This window comes from Convolutriloba macropyga, chromosome 9 (genome assembly GCF_964194025.1).
Source record: "Convolutriloba macropyga chromosome 9, txConMacr16.3, whole genome shotgun sequence".
In the NCBI taxonomy this organism is placed as follows: domain Eukaryota; kingdom Metazoa; phylum Xenacoelomorpha; order Acoela; family Convolutidae; genus Convolutriloba; species Convolutriloba macropyga.
In genome coordinates this window covers 12,402,801-12,420,246 of record NC_134476.1, presented here as the reverse complement: position 1 = coordinate 12,420,246, position 17,446 = coordinate 12,402,801, and the positions used below count along the sequence as shown (strand labels likewise).

The 17,446-nt window shown below is 43.5% G+C and overlaps 1 protein-coding gene across 1 annotated transcript; it reads left to right on the top strand.

The window, feature by feature from the left end:
- The first annotated feature begins 10,310 nt into the window (after window positions 1-10,310).
- LOC142346124 (uncharacterized) lies at window positions 10,311-14,948 on the top strand. The gene is made up of 2 exons (XM_075398629.1): window positions 10,311-12,538; window positions 12,971-14,948. Exons 1-2 carry the CDS (start codon window positions 10,311-10,313, stop codon window positions 14,946-14,948), a joined length of 4,206 nt encoding a protein of 1,401 aa, XP_075254744.1.
- The last annotated feature ends 2,498 nt before the right edge of the window (window positions 14,949-17,446 follow it).

Below are 17,446 nucleotides of genomic sequence, written 5' to 3'. Positions count from 1 at the left end.
ACTTGCAGCCATTTCCTGATGTCAAGGCAGTAAAGGAAACCAAGTTTTTCGAACTGCAGAACTAGAGACAAAAGCCGAACAAAAGTGAGAAAGTTGTGTAAAACTTAAAATTTTCCGCTTAGCACGTGATGTATTTTGTTCATTTGCGGCTTTTACAAACAGTTTTGTTAATTGCTCTCAAACGAAGTTTGTAGCAATTTTATTAGGCTTGTTGGTCTCTTTTTGTCCGATTTTTTTGCTTGACCGATTTTTTATCCGGCCCATTTGATTTTTCGTTCAAAAAAACGGGATAAATAGGTATTGCCCTGCGGGCATAAAGTTTTACTGGAGAGCAGTGGTCGCGGTTAGTATTCCTTCAACAGCTTAAACTGTGATAAAGCTAACGGGAAGGCGGTTATTTAAGGTTAAACGGTCATTTTTAGGAGCTATTTGAGCCCAAATTTTTGCAAATTTTCGTGTTTTTTCGTCATTTTTCGATTTTTTCGTTGGACCAGTTTAAAATTGAGGCTAGTTAGAGTTGATAAACGTCTTTCTTTTGCAAGATATAAATACTTCTTATGAACTTTTTTTGCAATTAAAAACATGCAAATTTATGCTAGCTTTCATTTTTTTTTTCAAGCGTTTTAAAAATTTTTGTCAATTTTTGAGTTTTTTCAGCCCTAGGTGTCAAGAAACCTACGCTAGGTTTGGATAACAGCACAATTTTTAGTGGTTAGGGAGTTGTTTTCAACATTTTAATATCACGAATTTTTGCATCTTTTTTGACGAAATTTTCGTTTTTTTTTCAATTTGATTTGATATTTGTTGTCATTATTCAAGTTTTTCCAGATCCAGGAGCCAGAAAACCTCCTTAAGGGTTTGACTATAAGTTACTAAAAAATTTTTAGTAGCCAAAGAATAATTTTGAAAATCCCAAATTTTAGCAATTTTTTTTCATAAAACTTTAAAATTTTCAATTTTTTTGACATTTGTTTTTATTTTTTTATATTCCAAGTTTATGGATCTTTGAGTCAGTGAAACTGTATAAGGCTTGAAATAGGGATACCGGATAGTCTCTTGAGACAATTAAATGGCTCTGAAGATAATAATATTGCGAATTTTGGCTAGATTTTGTTAAACTTTGCAATTGTTTTCAATGTTTTTGAACATTTTTGTCCTTTTCTGAGTTTAACAATCATTTCTCGCCAATGAATCGTTTAAAGTTTTGCTGATGGGTTACCTGACACAAAAATTGATTTTGAAAATTTTTTAATTGCGATGTGGAAACTTTTCTTTCGATTTTTGCACTTTCACTTTATTTCTATAAGATTTACATACTAACAAGATTAGAAAACTGTTGCAGTGTCAAATCTTATCTTGGAAAATATTCGTAACTTTCTCTTTCTCTCTCTCTATCTCTCTCTCTCTCTCTCTCTCTCTCTCTCTCTCGCTCTCCTCTCTGCTGCTTGAAGTTTCTTTCCTTCTAACTCTCTCTCTCTCTCTCTCTCTCGTTCACGTTTCATCTTTCGCACACACACACACTCTCTCTCTTTCTCTTTCCTTAACTCTTTTGTTGATGCCATAGTTCAGCTGCTGTTATGTAGCGTGATGTCATTTTTATTGCCCTCAACTCACTTCCCTTCAGTAAAGTTTAAGCGGGCCTCACTAATCTCTGACTAGCTACTCACGAGAGCAATTCGCTCGGTCCTTTGAGAGCAATTCGTACGACATTAGTCGGTTATGTTTTAGATTTTACTTTTGCATCCAAAAGTGTTTGACTTAATTATCTCAGCTGATAGTGTAAGGCTTGAAATCATTTTTGGTCATCTGAAGCAGTTATTAGACTCTAAGTTGCGATATTGAGGTGTGTTTTTATTATTTGATTGCGGGACGATTTATTTAGAGCATTCTTGTTTTTTAACGCTTTGGGGGATTTTTCATTCGAACCAGTTGAAGGACCTTGTTGAAGACCTTTGGTAATCTAAAAATTTCATTGACGTAAAATTTTATTCATTTCTATTAATGAAGACTAAACGTTTTTATCCAAAAACTTTAGCACCTTTTCTAATTTTTTAGCTGCTACTTCTGATTTTAAGCTTTTTAGAAAAATTGTTGGGAAGTAGCTTTTTGATTTAATTGTATGATATTTATTCTTTAAAAGTGTTTTTTTTATTTCGGCTTTTCTTCTGAACAACTTTCTCTTCTGTTATGTACTGCTTATGTTTTTTTCATCACTTTATTGTTTTAAAACGATATGTATTGAATGTTGTTTTGCCAACAGTTGTTTACGAGTCGCAACGTCTCAGGATTTTTTCTCAGATATTTTATCAGTTTTTGATTTCAGATTTTTTTTACTGTTGGTATTTCAGCGTATATAACTAAGTAAAGGGTTGGGTTTCAATGATTTTGGTGAATCGCTTGCTAACGTCTAAATTAAAATCTACTTCGAGACCGTTCCTGAGTCCTTCAGCTATGTTATTTTTAAGATCCGTTCACACTTTCTTAATTTTCAGGAGAAGTCAGATTAGAGGAGTGGATTTTGATTTTGCTCGAGTAGTAAAATGAGCGCAAATTGAGTAGTCTCAAGCCGCAAAAGGGATTTCAATTTCTTCTAAATTGGAATGACAATTTGGTGTTCGAACAGACTTTCTGTTCACCTAGGGCAATTTGATTTCTATTTTCTATGTTTTCATCTTGAGGTTCTGCGCGATTTTGAAAGAAGATACATTGCTCTAAAAATACTTTTTCGTTATATTTATTTCCTTTTTGTTGTTTTTGTTGTTCTGTCACTTAGTTTTGTCAATGAAAGATCTCATGTTTTAACGATTTTGACAAGATTTTTAAACGTTTTTTTTCGGATTTATCCATTTTTTTATTTTTCTTATCTGTCGCTTATTCCCCATTAATAAGTGTTTTTATTTACTCGTCAATTGGTCATAATTTTTTTATTTAACGGTTTCAGCAGTTTGTTAACATTTTTTTTAGTAGGTTATCATATGTTTGTGAAAAAAACTAAAAAAAAATTTGTTTGTTGCTTGCATTCGTTGCTACATATGGCTGGTTCTTTAATTGTTTTTTAAATAAAATTTGATAAATGATTTACTATGATGGCTGGTGTCATAACTGTTAATGATTTCAAGTTTTAATTGCGTTTTCCATTGACGTTGACGCCGTTTGTCTTCAAAGACACGTGTGAAATAGATTTCTGTCAATGTTTTCTGCTGTTGTTTTAGTGTCTTTCTGGTTTTCTACGAAGTGCGCTTCAGACTCATGCTGTGTGCTTCTTTGGAGGATGTTTTGATTGGAACCAAACTTCGATAAAACAGCTAGATTGGAACAGCATTTTGAAAACGAAACATATGAACTCTTATAATGTTTGTGTTTTATTTAGCTACACCTTTTGATAATCATTGTCAAAATATTGGAAGCAAAAGAAGAATTGCTTCGAGGCTTAATGATAACTCTTGTGTATTATTTTTCGATCACTAAGAATTTTTCAATTTATCTGAAATCAAAAACAAAATTTGTGACCTAAAGTTTTTTGTAAACTATGTTTTCAGAATAAATGGAAAAGGTTCTTTTTCCTAGAAAACAACACTCATTTAGCATCCTCGCAAATCTTGTTTTTGAAAGCTCTGTACCTTCTGTTATCGATGTGATAATTCTTAAGTACATTTTGCCGCCTAATTGTTGTAAACTTGATTTCTTCGACACGTTTGAATCATAATCATCGAAAACAAGCTAAACAAAGGTGCACGTGGCGAAACAAAAGAAATGATTGAATAAAGAAATTGAAACAAGGATCTTATTTTGAAACAACAAAACCCAAGGAATTGAAAAAGAAAGACGACATCGGCAACTCCCCTGACCGGGACTAGATGGCCAATGTCATTTGGCGCTCCGATAACAAACACAAAGAATCGTCAATCCTTCAAGTCTTCACCCCAGATGTGTAGGGAACTGGGTGGAATGAGCTACAGTTACTGATGCAGAATTAAGGATAACATTGCCAAATCGAATCAAATTGGAACTGGGGCAAATGTGAACAAAAGCTGTCTTCAGAAGAACATCAGAGGGGATAGGAGACCGTCAATCTTAGCAGAATTTGTCAACGTTCAGATAAGACTTATTTAATCTTAACTTTGAGCAATGTGCAAATTTATAATATTTAACTTCTCGGGGCCTTAGAAAGCTACCCCCCCCCCCCTGAAGAGACTTAATCAAAAATTAACAACAGGGTTTGCGTAACTATAACTCAAGATCTTTCCCGTATTTTTTTTTTGAAAAACAGGTTTCAGTGAAACAATTGTTAAAATTATTAGCATTCTTAAATTGTTATATTACAAAGTTCGGATCCGGCGAATTATGTTACAAAGTCTACATCATCCCAGTAGCCAGCACGACCTCAGCAGTGCCCGCCACGAGCCAGCACGACCCAGCAGTGCCCGCCACGAGCCAGCACGACCCAGCAGTGCCCGCCACGAGCCAGCACGACCCAGCAGTGCCCGCCACAAGCCAGCACGACCCCAGTAGTGCCAGCCACGAGCCAGCAAAACTCAGCAGTGCCCGCCACGAGCCAGCACGACCCAGCAGTGCCCGCCACGAGCCAGCACGACCCAGCAGTGCCCGCCACGAGCCAGCACGACCCAGCAGTGCCCGCCACGAGCCAGCACGACCCAGCAGTGCCCGCCACGAGCCAGCACGACCCAGCAGTGCCCGCCACGAGCCAGCACGACCCAGCAGCGCCTGCCACGAGCCAGCACGACCCCAGCAGTGCCCGCCACGAGCCGGCACGACCAACCAGTGCCCGCAACGAGCCAGTACGACCCAGCAGTGCCCGCCACGAGCCAACACGACCCAGCAGTGCCCTCCACGAGCCAGCACGACCCAGCAGTGCCCGCCACGAGCCAGCACGACCCAGTAGTGCCCGCCACGAGCCAGCACGACCCAGCAATGCCCGCCACGAGCTAGCACGACCCCAGTAGTGCCCGACACGAGCCAGCAAAACCCAGCAGTGCCCGCCACGAGCCAGCACAACCAAGCAGTGCCCGCCACGAGCCTACACGACCCAGTAGTGCCCGCCACGAGCCAGCACGACCCAGCAGTGCCCGCCACGAGCCAGCACGACCCAGCAGTGCCCGCCACGAGACAGCACGACCCAGCAGTGCCCGCCACGAGCCAGCACGACCCAGCAGTGCCCGCCACGAGCCAGCACGACCCAGCAGTGCCCGCCACAAGCCAGCACGACCCCAGTAGTGCCAGCCACGAGCCAGCACGACCCAGCAGTGCCCGCCACAAGCCAGCACGAACCCAGTAGTGCCAGCCACGAGCCAGCAAAACCCAGCAGTGCCCGCCACGAGCCAGCACGACCCAGCAGTGCCCGCAACGAGCCAGCACGACCCAGCAGTGCCCGCCACGAGCCAGCACGACCCAGCAGCGCCCGCCACGAGCCAGCACGACCCCAGCAGTGCCCGCCACGAGCCAGCACGACCCAGCAGTGCCCGCAACGAGCCAGTACGACCCAGCAGTGCCCGCCACGAGCCAGCACGACCCAGCAGTGCCCGCCACGAGCCAGCACGACCCAGCAGTGCCCGCCACGAGCCAGCACGACCCAGTAGTGCCCGCCACTAGCCAGCACGACCCAGCAGTGCCCGCCACGAGCCAGCAGGACCCCAGTAGTGCCCGACACGAGCCAGCAAAACCCAGCAGTGCCCGCCACGCGCCAGCACGACCCAGCAGTGCCCGCCACGAGCCTACACGACCCAGTAGTGCCCGCCACGAGCCAGCACGACCCAGCAGTGCCCGCCACGAGCCAGCACGACTCAGCAGTGCCCGCCACGAGCCAGCACGACCCAGCAGTGCCCGCCACGAGCCAGCACGACCCAGTAGTGCCCGCCACGAGCCAGCACGACCCCAGTAGTGCCCGACACGAGCAAGCACGAACCCAGTAGTGCCCTTCACGAGCCAGCACGACCCAGCAGTGCCCGCCACGAGCCAGCACGACCCAGCAGTACCCGCCACGAGCCAGCACGACCCAGCAGTGCCCGCCACGAGCCAGCACGACCCAGCAGTGCCCGCCACAAGCCAGCACGACCCCAGTAGTGCCAGCCACGAGCCAGCACGACCCAGCAGTGCCCGCCACGATCCAGCACGACCCAGCAGTGCCCGCCACAAGCCAGCACGACCCCAGTAGTGCCAGCCACGAGCCAGCCATACACAGCAGTGCCCGCCACGAGCCAGCACGACTCAGCAGTGCCCGCCACGAGCCAGCACGACCCAGCAGTGCCCGCCACGAGCCAGCACGACCCAGCAGTGCCCGCCACGAGACAGCACGACCCAGCATTGCCCGCCACGAGCCAGCACGACCCTGCAGTGCCCGCCACGAGCCAGCACGACCCAGCAGTGTCCGCCACGAGCCAGCACGACCCAGCAGTGCCCGCCACGAGCCAGCACGACCCCAGTAGTGCCCTTCACGAGCCAGTACGACCCAGCTGTGCCCGCCACGATCCAGCACGACCCGAGTAGTGCCCGCCACGAGCGAGCAAAGCGCAGCAGTGCCCGCCACGAGCCAGCACGACCCAGCAGTGCCCGCTACGAGCTAGCACGACAAAGCAGTGCCCGCCACGAGCCAGCACGACACAGCAGTGCCCGCCACGAGCCAGCACGACCCAGCAGTGCCAGCCACGAGCCAGCACGACCCAGCAGTGCCCGCCACGAGCAAGCACGACCCAGGTCACACAAAGTGCCCCCCAAGGTCACATGAAGTGCCCCCCAAGGTCACTTAAGTGCCCCCCAAGGTCACCTAGAGTGCCCCCAAAGTCAGCAAAGTGCCCTACAAGGTCACACAAAGAGCCCCCCAAGGTCACCAAAGTACCCCCCAAGGTCACCCAACTTGACCACACCTTACTCCAAGGTCACACAAAGAGCCCCCAAGGTCACTAAAGTGCCCCCCAAGGTCACCAAAGCGGCCCTCAAGGTCACCCAGTTTGATCACACTTGACCCCAAGGTCACACGAATTGCCCCCCAAGGTCACCAAAGTGCCCCCCAAGGTCACCAAAGCGGCCCTCAAGGTCACCCAGTTTGACCACACTTGACCCCAAGGTCACACGAATTGCCCCCCAAGGTCACCAAAGTGCCCCCCAAGGTCACCCAAGTGCCCCCCAAGGTCAACCAACTTGACCACACCTGACTCCAAGGTCACACAAACTGCCCACCCAAGGTCACCAAAGTGCCCCCAAAGGTCACCCAGAGTGCCCACCAAGGTCACCCAACTTGACCACACCTGACTCCAAGGTCACTTTTAAGTGCCCCCCAAGGTCACCTAGACTGCCCTCAAAGTCAACAAAGTGCCCTACAAGGTCACAAAAAGAGCCCCCCAAGGTCACCAAAGTGCCCCCCAAGGTCACCCAACTTGACCACACCTGACTCCAAGGTCACACGAAGTGCCCCACAAGGTCACCAAAGTGCCCCCCAAAGTCACCCAGAGTGCCCCAAATTCAACAAAGTCCCCTCCAAGGTCACACAAAGTGCCCCCCAAGGTCACACGAAGTGCCCCCCAAGGTCACTTAAGTGCCCCCCAAGGTCACCTAGAGTGCCCCCAAAGTCAGCAAAGTGCCCTACAAGGTCACACAAAGAGCCCCCCAAGGTCACCAAAGTGCCCCCCAAGGTCACCCAACTTGACCACACCTTACTCCAAGGTCACACAAAGAGCCCCCCAAGGTCACTAAAGTGCCCCCCAAGGTCACCAAAGCGGCCCTCAAGGTCACCCAGTTTGATCACACTTGACCCCAAGGTCACACGAATTGCCCCCCAAGGTCACCAAAGTGCCCCCCAAGGTCACCAAAGCGGCCCTCAAGGTCACCCAGTTTGACCACACTTGACCCCAAGGTCACACGAATTGCCCCCCAAGGTCATCAAAGTGCCCCCAAGGTCACCCAAGTGCCCCCCAAGGTCAACCAACTTGACCACACCTGACTCCAAGGTCACACAAACTGCCCACCCAAGGTCACCAAAGTGCCCCCCAAGGTCACCCAAATTGACCACACCTGACCCCAAGGTCGCTAAAATGCCCCCCAAAAGTCAATGAAATTAGTCAAATTAGCCCCCCAATAGTCACTCCATCAACCCCAAAGGTCACCAAAATTGAACCACCTAACCGTATTTTGTGACACCAAAAGCCATTAGAGTGGATTTTGAAAGCGCTTTCAGACTGAACCAATTTACACAAACTGCTGCTCCTTACAAAGTTTGAGAAAATGAGGACAAATTTGTCAAGAAAAATAAAAGCGAATAACGGCAAGCAAAACATCAGCAGCACCGTCAAGCTTTTTAAACAACGATTAAAGACAACGCAGCTACTATTTCGAGAGATCAAAAAACAAATTTCAGATGATCTGGAGCCTGAAATAATCTTACAAACATATCAAGAGTTCAAAAAGCTGATGGAACAAGCTGAAGTACTCATTGACGTCATGACGCAATCTGAAAGCACTCAAGTGGTAGAACCTCTCGAAGAAGCGGAAGAACTCACGTCGATGAAAATTGAAATTATGCAAACCGTCAAACAGCACGAGATCACGAAGAGACAGCTTCGGTCGAGAGCAAGCAGTCGCTCATCAATACACAGCCACCTATCAACTGCTTCCAAAGCTGAAGGTAGAAAGGAGAATAGAAATAAGGATAATCAGCACAACACAAGAGCTCCGTTTGGGCACACTTTTGATGCAGCCCAGAACCAAGAAAAAATCGAAGACCAGCTAAATAACGTTGTCAACTCGACCCACAGCGTACTTTACGAGCTGAGAAATAGAAACATTCAAAGAGTTGTATCACGCAATGAGGAAAAGCAGAACAAGGATCAAAACCCAACCGAACCAGACAAAAAACTAGATCAACCCGGAGTTTCTGATGCTTTTCAGCTTCAAGGATCAGGCGATTATGATATCTCAAAAGAAAATCAAAAGTCTTTAGTCTCTAGCCACCAGATAACTACACCGACAAGCCAATGTCATCCATTCGACGCCTATAGGAAAGCTAACGAGGCCAATTTTGAACCCTCATACTATCAGTCAATTTTCCGTGCTGATCAACAACAGAAAAATCATTCTCCATTGAGACAAGAGGACCCTAACAGACAGTTGGACAAAAATGTTGACAATAGACCAACTATGATCATTTCCCTGGATCATTCACCTACAAGTAGCGCTATGCCAAAAACAACAAACGAAGCCTCAGGTCCTTTAAATAATAGCCCTAGTCTTCAACTAACAGAAAACTGCGTTCGCGATGCAAACAGCCTACTGCTGAATCAACAAAACACCATAAGGAATTCTGAGAATGAAATAGTGAACATTAACACCAACAGCTATCATGCGTTCTCAAACACCAACCCTATTAGGACAAATCAAGTCGAATCCAACAATGAAATGCCGGCCCCCCCTTTAACAACCAATCGCCCGTATTTCATTGGGAGCGAAGAAACAGGCAACATGAATCCAACAAACACTTCTCCACTAAGCAAGAACAGCTATCAGAAAAGAGATCGGACTTACATTGCACAAGCTAACGGATCAACAGCTGCCACGGAAATTTTTAGTGTGCCAGCTGAAACAAAAAAAGCTTCGATACGAACCACATCAAATATGTTGCCCCTGGAGCCGTGGCACATCAACAAAATGTTCTCACCAATAACTTCGAAAACACAACGCTCGGTCGTGAACACTTTTATAACGGAACTGACGCAGGACGAAATCCCGAAAACCCCGCAGAACAACAAGGTAACTACGCTACAACCCAACCAGCCCTCAATGGATACTACGCGTATCCAGGAGAATATCAGAACTACCATAACCACAATCAACACCAGCCCTTCTTTCGAAATAACCACCGCTCGGTCAAGCTCCCAGACATTCGCGTAAATAAGTTTGACGGAGATCCTCTGAAATGGAATGAGTGGTCTAGTATGTTTTCATCAATAATCCACAATAATCGCGACATCTCGGACATTGAAAGAATGAGCTACCTGCAGTCCCTAGTCATTGGTTCAGCAAAAGAGGCCGTATCTGGATACTTGTGCAACCCAGGTTTTTATCACGAAGCGTTGTCGGAACTGGAACGCCGCTTTGGAAACCCGCAGCACGTCGTATCAGCCTTAACCAAAGAACTAGAGCTATGACAACGACCACAAGCAAGCGATCACGCGTCTTTGATCAGCTATGCGTCCTTTCTACGCAAACTGGTTCAAACATTCAACGCCCATGGATTCTATGCCGATTTGAAGTCAACATACTTAGTTCGGATAGCACGAGATAAATTACCATGGTCTTTGAAAATGAAGTGGAGCGAACACATTGCAGATATCATTAGTACCTTCCCAGGAATAGAAGACCTCTCAAATTGGATGGATAGACAAGCTAGAGCTTGTGAACAGCTACAGGAGTCCGTATCACTCCAAAATCAACCGAATGATAACGGAAAACAAACAAATTTTAATCGGCGAGACAAAAATAACCACCACAATGGAAATAACAACCATCAATCCAAGTTCTTTAATCAAAACATAAACGACAACAAAAGATACGGCAACAGAAACTCGAACACGAACGGTAGTTTCAGAAAAGGAAGCGAGCCAGTCAACAATTATAGTCACCATAACGTGCGACGAGACAATATTGGAGGAACATCACAGTTTATGAACAACAGCGGAAGTACTACCCCGAACAACAACAGCGGAAGTACTACCTCGAACAGCAACCGAATTTCCGAAAGAAATTCTTCCAACACTCAGCAAACTAAGAGCAAGAAATGCCCAGTAGATCAAATCGACCACTACATTGGAAAATGTTCTAAATTTTTGCAGATGTCACCATCTGAGCGAAATTCGGAAGTGAAGAAAAATCTGCTCTGCTACAACTGTCTAAGTCCCAATCACAATGCCAAAAATTGCCCATCAAAAGTATTATGTAGACACTGCTCACGCAAGCATCATTCAATGCTACACGATAAAAACTATAGCCCTAATCAGAAAACAAACATCACACAACACGAATTGCCCCTTTGTGAATCGTTCGAAGATATAAATAGCGGAACAAAACCGCCAAGTTATACACCTGTCTTCCCAAGGAGAATTCGAAATCAATTGCCAATGATACCCATCAAACTATTTGGACGCAATGAGCACTTCGAGTGCTACGCGCTATTGGACAGCTGCAGCACAATCTCTTATGCTTTCGATCCAATGGTTATCAAATTGAATGCACCACAAACAAGCTCGGAAACGACTCTGAACGTCTCAACAGCTTTTGGCGACTCTTCTATGGAAGCAAAGCTAGTACAGCTTGACATCGGGCTTTTTCGGAGCCAACGACCATTGTTCCGTCTAAACTACGTTTACTCAATTAAAAATTGGCACTTCGATGACGCGCCCGTGACACAGTTAAATGAGGTATGCAGCAAGTACCCACATTTACAACACATCAACTTCCCGCAATTGGAAAACAACAAAATCCAAGTCCTGCTTGGAATTGATGCAACACAGTACATCCTTGAGCGAGAGTTCTTGCAGGGTCCTAAAAACACTCCATTTGCCATTCGCAGTCTACTTGGGTGGACCATAACAGGCCCCATTAAATTTGACAATGACAAACCCGAAAAAACAAACTTTCTGTCAGATAGTTTTGAGGCTTTTGATAGGGAAATGACTTTTTCAACAGAAGATGATGAAGACCCTTTAGCCGAATCCGTGACCAGTTTCTGGAAAATTGACACATCTGGAACGGAAAATGAAGACAAAATTTCCCTCTCCAAGAACGACCAAAGGGCAGTAGAAATACTTAACAACACAGTGAGACATACAGGAGAAAGATATGAAATCGGTCTCCTCTGGAGAGAAAAAGTTACCCTTGAGAACAATTACCCCGTAGCAAAAGCTCAGGTCCAAAGCATTGACAAAAAACTCAAAAAAGACAAAGCCTTGAAAGATATGTATCAGAAAACACTCGACACTGACCTTGAAAAAGGATATGTCAAATCAGTGACTTTCAGTGACACTACACCCGATCGCGTCTGGTACCTACCACACCATCCTGTTACCAACCCCAATAAACCGGGAAAGGTGCGCCGTGTCTCAAACGCTGCATCAACATTCAAAGGGAATTCACTGAATAGCAATCTTCTCACAGGACCGGACCTACTAAACAATCTTGTCGGGCTCTTACTTCGATTTAGAGAAAAATCTGTTGCTATCACGGCTGATATTGAAGCCATGTTTATGCAGGTCGGCATTATAGAAACAGATCAACCCTCCATGAGATTTCTGTGGCCAACTGAGCGAAGTATAAAACAATTCCAGTACAACCGCCTAATCTTCGGCGCTCGATGCTCGCCAACAACAGCAATTTTTGTTCTTCAAAAAACTGCTAGCGATTTCTCACCAAACCAGGCCGTTAAGGATTTAGTCTACAACAGTTTTTATATGGACGATTTTGTACACTCGTTCGAGACAATTCAAAAGGCTAAAGATAAGACAGCTCTGCTTAAGAAAACGCTTTCGAAAGGCGGGTTCAATTTGACAAAATTTGTCTCAAACGAAAGATCCGCTATACAAGATCTTGACGACAGCAAAGAAAACGACGAAAATTGTCATCGAGTGCTTGGAGTTCACTGGAATAAGTCAGTTGACAGATTATTTCACAAAAAACCATCAAAGTTTGACAACAACGGTAACAGCTATTCAATCAGGAAACTTCTGTCGCTAATCGCCTGTCTTTTTGATCCATTAGGCATTATAGCCCCGCTAGTAATTACACTAAAGATTATTCTACAGGATGTATGGAAAGAAGGACTAGCGTGGGATGACCCTTTGCCGCTCGAAAAACGGATTCTGATCTAAAAATGGATTGAAAAATATCAATCTGCACCACCTATTGAACTTCCTCGCTGCATAAATCCCAAATCATCAGCAAATGAACTACATGAACTCCACATATTCAGCGACGCCTCGCAACTAGCTTATGGAGCTGTAGCTTACATCAGAACTTCTTCAGAAAATGACGTTTCATGCTCGTTTCTCATAAGCAAAGCCAAGGTTGCTCCAATCAAGCAGCTCAGTATTCCTAAAATGGAGCTCCAGGCCGCAGTTCTTGGAACCCGCTTAGCTAGGTTCGTTAAAACGCACCAAAATATTTTGTTCAAGGAAACCGTCTTTTGGTGTGACAGCACAGCAGTCCTAGCGTGGATTAAGAGCTCGGACAAGCTTAAAGTTTATGTGTCCAACAGGGTGCGCGAAATTCAAGAAAACTCATCATCTGATAGCTGGTATCACATCAGTGGCAAGCATAACCCAGCCGATCACGTATCTCGCGGTATTGATCCAGATGAGCTGCCAAAACTTTGGCTAACTCCACCCTCGTTTTTGTTTGAACCAAAAGACAGCTGGAACAAGATACTCAGCGCGGAGAAAACAAACGTAACAACAATACAACAACCAGTAAACGCAGTCATTGACATCGAGAGATTCTCGAAGTGGACCAAGCTACTCAAAGCAACCACACAAGTCTTTCGTTTCCTGGACATAATTAAAACCATGCAAAAAAGAGCTCTCAACTGTACGGATATTGAGAAATCGAGAAGTCATCTGTTCAAAGCATCACAACAAAACTCTTTCGGTACCTCAATCTGCTTGATGAAGCACAAGAAAACTCTTCCAACGAAAGACAAACTTCTACAGCTCTCCCCGTTTCTCCAAGACAACATTTTGCGTGTTGGCGGCAGAACCAAAAGGAGTACATTGTGTTACAACACGAAACACCCAATTATTCTAAACGCAAAAGAGTTCATTACTCGGCTCTTTCTAATCAAATGCCACGAAATCTGTATGCATTTTGGAACTGAATATGTGAAGAACTATGTACAACAAAACTTTTACGTGTTTGGTCTTCGAGACGCCCTTCGCAGTATCACCTACAGGTGCTTTGATTGCAGACGATTCAAAGGCCAAGGACTTCAACCACCCATGGCGGATCTACCCGACATCAGATTTCCACAAGACCAGTCTCCTGTAGTTTTTACAAATGTTGGAATCGACTATATTGGCCCCTTTACTGTTATTCAGCGGGACAAAGAAGAAAAAGCCTATATCTGCCTCTTCAATTGTCTAGTCACACGAGCTGTGCACTTGGAAGTGACAGAAGACTTAACGACAACCACTTGCATGACGGCCATCCGAAGATTTATCGCCAGACGCAGACAACCTCGACTCTTTCTCAGTGACAATGGTAGCAACTTTCTTGGAGCCAGAAAACAGATACGAAGACAACCCCTCAAACTTGACCATGAGTTCATTAGACAGAAACTAATGAACGATTCCGTCGAATGGCGTCTAAACCCTCCTTCTGCTCCCCATTTCGGCGGGGTGTGGGAAAGGCTTGTTCAAATTGTAAAACGAGCTCTTCTCTTGAATCTGGGATCTGCGAAGTTGACATGGGACGTCTTCTCCACCATTGTTATCGAAACAGAGAGTCTTGTCAATGCGAGACCTTTAACACACGTTAGAAGTGACATCGAGGACGAGGACCCGTTGACACCCAACCACTTTCTGATTGGTAGAGCGTTTCCCAATGTCCCAGCGTGTGTCTTCAAAGAGACTCCCACAATCCAGACGAAGACGTGGACCCAAGTGCGACAACGACTCGAAGCAATCTGGAAAAGACTTCTAAAAGAGTACATTCCAACCCTGAACACAAGGAAGAAGTGGTTAAAGCCTGATGCCAAGTTGGAAGTGAATGACGTCGTTTGGGTTTTGGAAGAATGGACCCCAAGAGGAATTTGGCCCCTGGGACGCGTGACAAGGACATTCACCGGCCCCGACAAAACAGCTAGGTCATGTGAAGTAAAAACTGCTTTAGGCTTCTTAACCCGACCAGCTGTTAAACTTGCACATGTTTTCCCAAAAACACCCCCGGCAGGTTAGGTAGGCCCCGAGTATGTTATCGATGTGATAATTCTTAAGTACATTTTGCCGCCTAATTGTTGTAAACTTGATTTCTTCGACACGTTTGAATCATAATCATCGAAAACAAGCTAAACAAAGGTGCACGTGGCGAAACAAAAGAAATGATTGAATAAAGAAATTGAAACAAGGATCTTATTTTGAAACAACAAAACCCAAGGAATTGAAAAAGAAAGACGACATCGGCAACTCCCCCGACCGGGACTAGATGGCCAATGTCACCTTCCTTTTCTATTTTGGCTACCGATTCAATAGTTTGTCAGATATCACAAAAATTTATTTCTGGCGAAAACAAGTTAAGTACGATGTCTGTAGCAAATAAAAAATGTAGCCAGAACTTATGTTGCAACATACGAAATGATGTTTACTTTCCTTTGATTTTGGCTCTAATTGTCCCAACAATTTTTCAAAATTGGGGAATATGAATGCAAAGCCGTGTTTTTTTCTTTGGTCCAACTTTCACTTTTTGTTTACACATCGTAGATAAGAAAAAAACATCCTTTGTAGCAGAATGGGTTTATTATATTACTAAAATAATTTTGTTGCGGTAAAATTGTTAATACAATATATTATTAAGTTCCATGTTAAGATAGCGTCTTAAAGATTTTTAATAAACAATGTAAGACTATTTTAGCAATTTTATGACAATTTTTTAATTTTATCACAATTTTTTGAGAATTTAAATGATGCTTTTTGCTCCAAATGTGTTTTTGAAGTTACTGTTAGAGTGTTAGTGTTAAATTGACGCAAAACTGATAAATTTTGTGAATAGTTTTTGCCAATTTCTTGCAGTTTTGCAGTTTTCAGTCAAAAAAAAGTTTGTAAGCCTAGCATAGCTCAACTATTGCTGTGTAAGTAAATTGAAGCTTTTAATTGCATTGGAAAAAAACCGCTAGTTATAAAACAAATTTATTGACTTTTTTCTAATTTTTAGTTCTGTTGATTTTTTCAGAAAAAAATTTTGCTCTTCGACTCTTTTGTTTTCAATTTTATCTCTGTAATAAAAACCAGTTAATAGAAGAAGTGAACTTCTTGAGAGAAGAATTTGTTGAATTGTTTCACAATTTCTTCCCCCAAAAAAATTGTTTTTACCTTTCAATTCCTTTTTTCAGTTTACATAAGTGACGACCTTCATATTTGATTTCCGACTTACCTCACTCAGCGTTTCTGAAACGAATTCGAATTGATTCGCTTATCGGGTTATGAAATTTTTTGGAATATGATCAAAATCAATGGAACAAAGCGAAAAAATTTTGATAAATTGAAAAAGCTTGGTTATTATGTCAAAGGTGATCAAACTGCATTTGGGCAATTGCTACTCGTTAGCTATAACCTGAATAGCCTCGAGTTAAGAAATTTAATTATACATAATTTAGAATCTATCGGAAGTTGCACACCCATTAAGATCACTATTTTACATTTGGAAAAAATTTCTGTCAATTTCTTTTTTCTTTCTTTCTCTGTTTCAATCCTGAGATGTGCTTCAAGTGGTTCAACGGCGAAAATTTTTTCCATTATATTTTTTTGACTTAATAGACTTGAATCAAGTTGGTCTTTTATTGATTAGCAGTTCAATTAATCTTACATCCGACTAAATGGATTTCGCTGGGAGCCTATTGAATGTTATTAATTCAAATAATAATAAAAAATAATTTTGAAGTGGAAAAACGTTTTCTTTAAATACACAATACTTTCAGAACACTGTCCTGCAGGTTATTCAGGGTTGCCTATAACGGACCAGAATTGGTTTCATTCCCCTGCTTACATATAGAAACTTTCAAACAACATCAGAAAAAATAAGTTGAGAAAAAACGAAGGAAATGTTTGTCTGTAGTGCTGTGTTCCTCTCCAGTGATTGACTTGGAACATCTTAAACAAATTGTGATTTGGTTCACAACTAAATGAAACATGAATTAAGCAGACACGAATAAACAAAAATGTCATTTTTTTAACTGCAAAGTTTATAAAAACGACTAGTTTTTCGATTTGTAATTTAAACGGTGAAAAGAAGGAAATCTCTTTTTCGGTTCGCTTTTTAAATGTAAAATTCCAAATTTTGCAAATAGAGAATTGATAAAATAAAATTAACTTGATCATAACTTCCAAGAGGGAACTGCACATAATCTACTCCAATTTTGGACTTCAGTTTTTTTCGTTCGATTGGTTCTCTTTTCAAGTATAAGACTAAGACTGTGAAAAACAATTTTTTGTTGCACAATGATTGACAACGCAAGCAATGTTTTTGTCTGTTTAATTTTTTTTATCAGTAGGGCTCTGAGGTTTTGATTTTACCAAAACAAAAAAGTCAATCAAAAGACCTTGTCAACTCAGAATAAACAGGCAATATTGACAAACTTGAGACGTATGTTGAAAAATTTTGTGCTAAGCACAGTCTCCCGCAACTCGTCTTGTTTGCCTTACCAATTGGAGTCTTAAATTGAGGTAAAGTTATCTTAAGA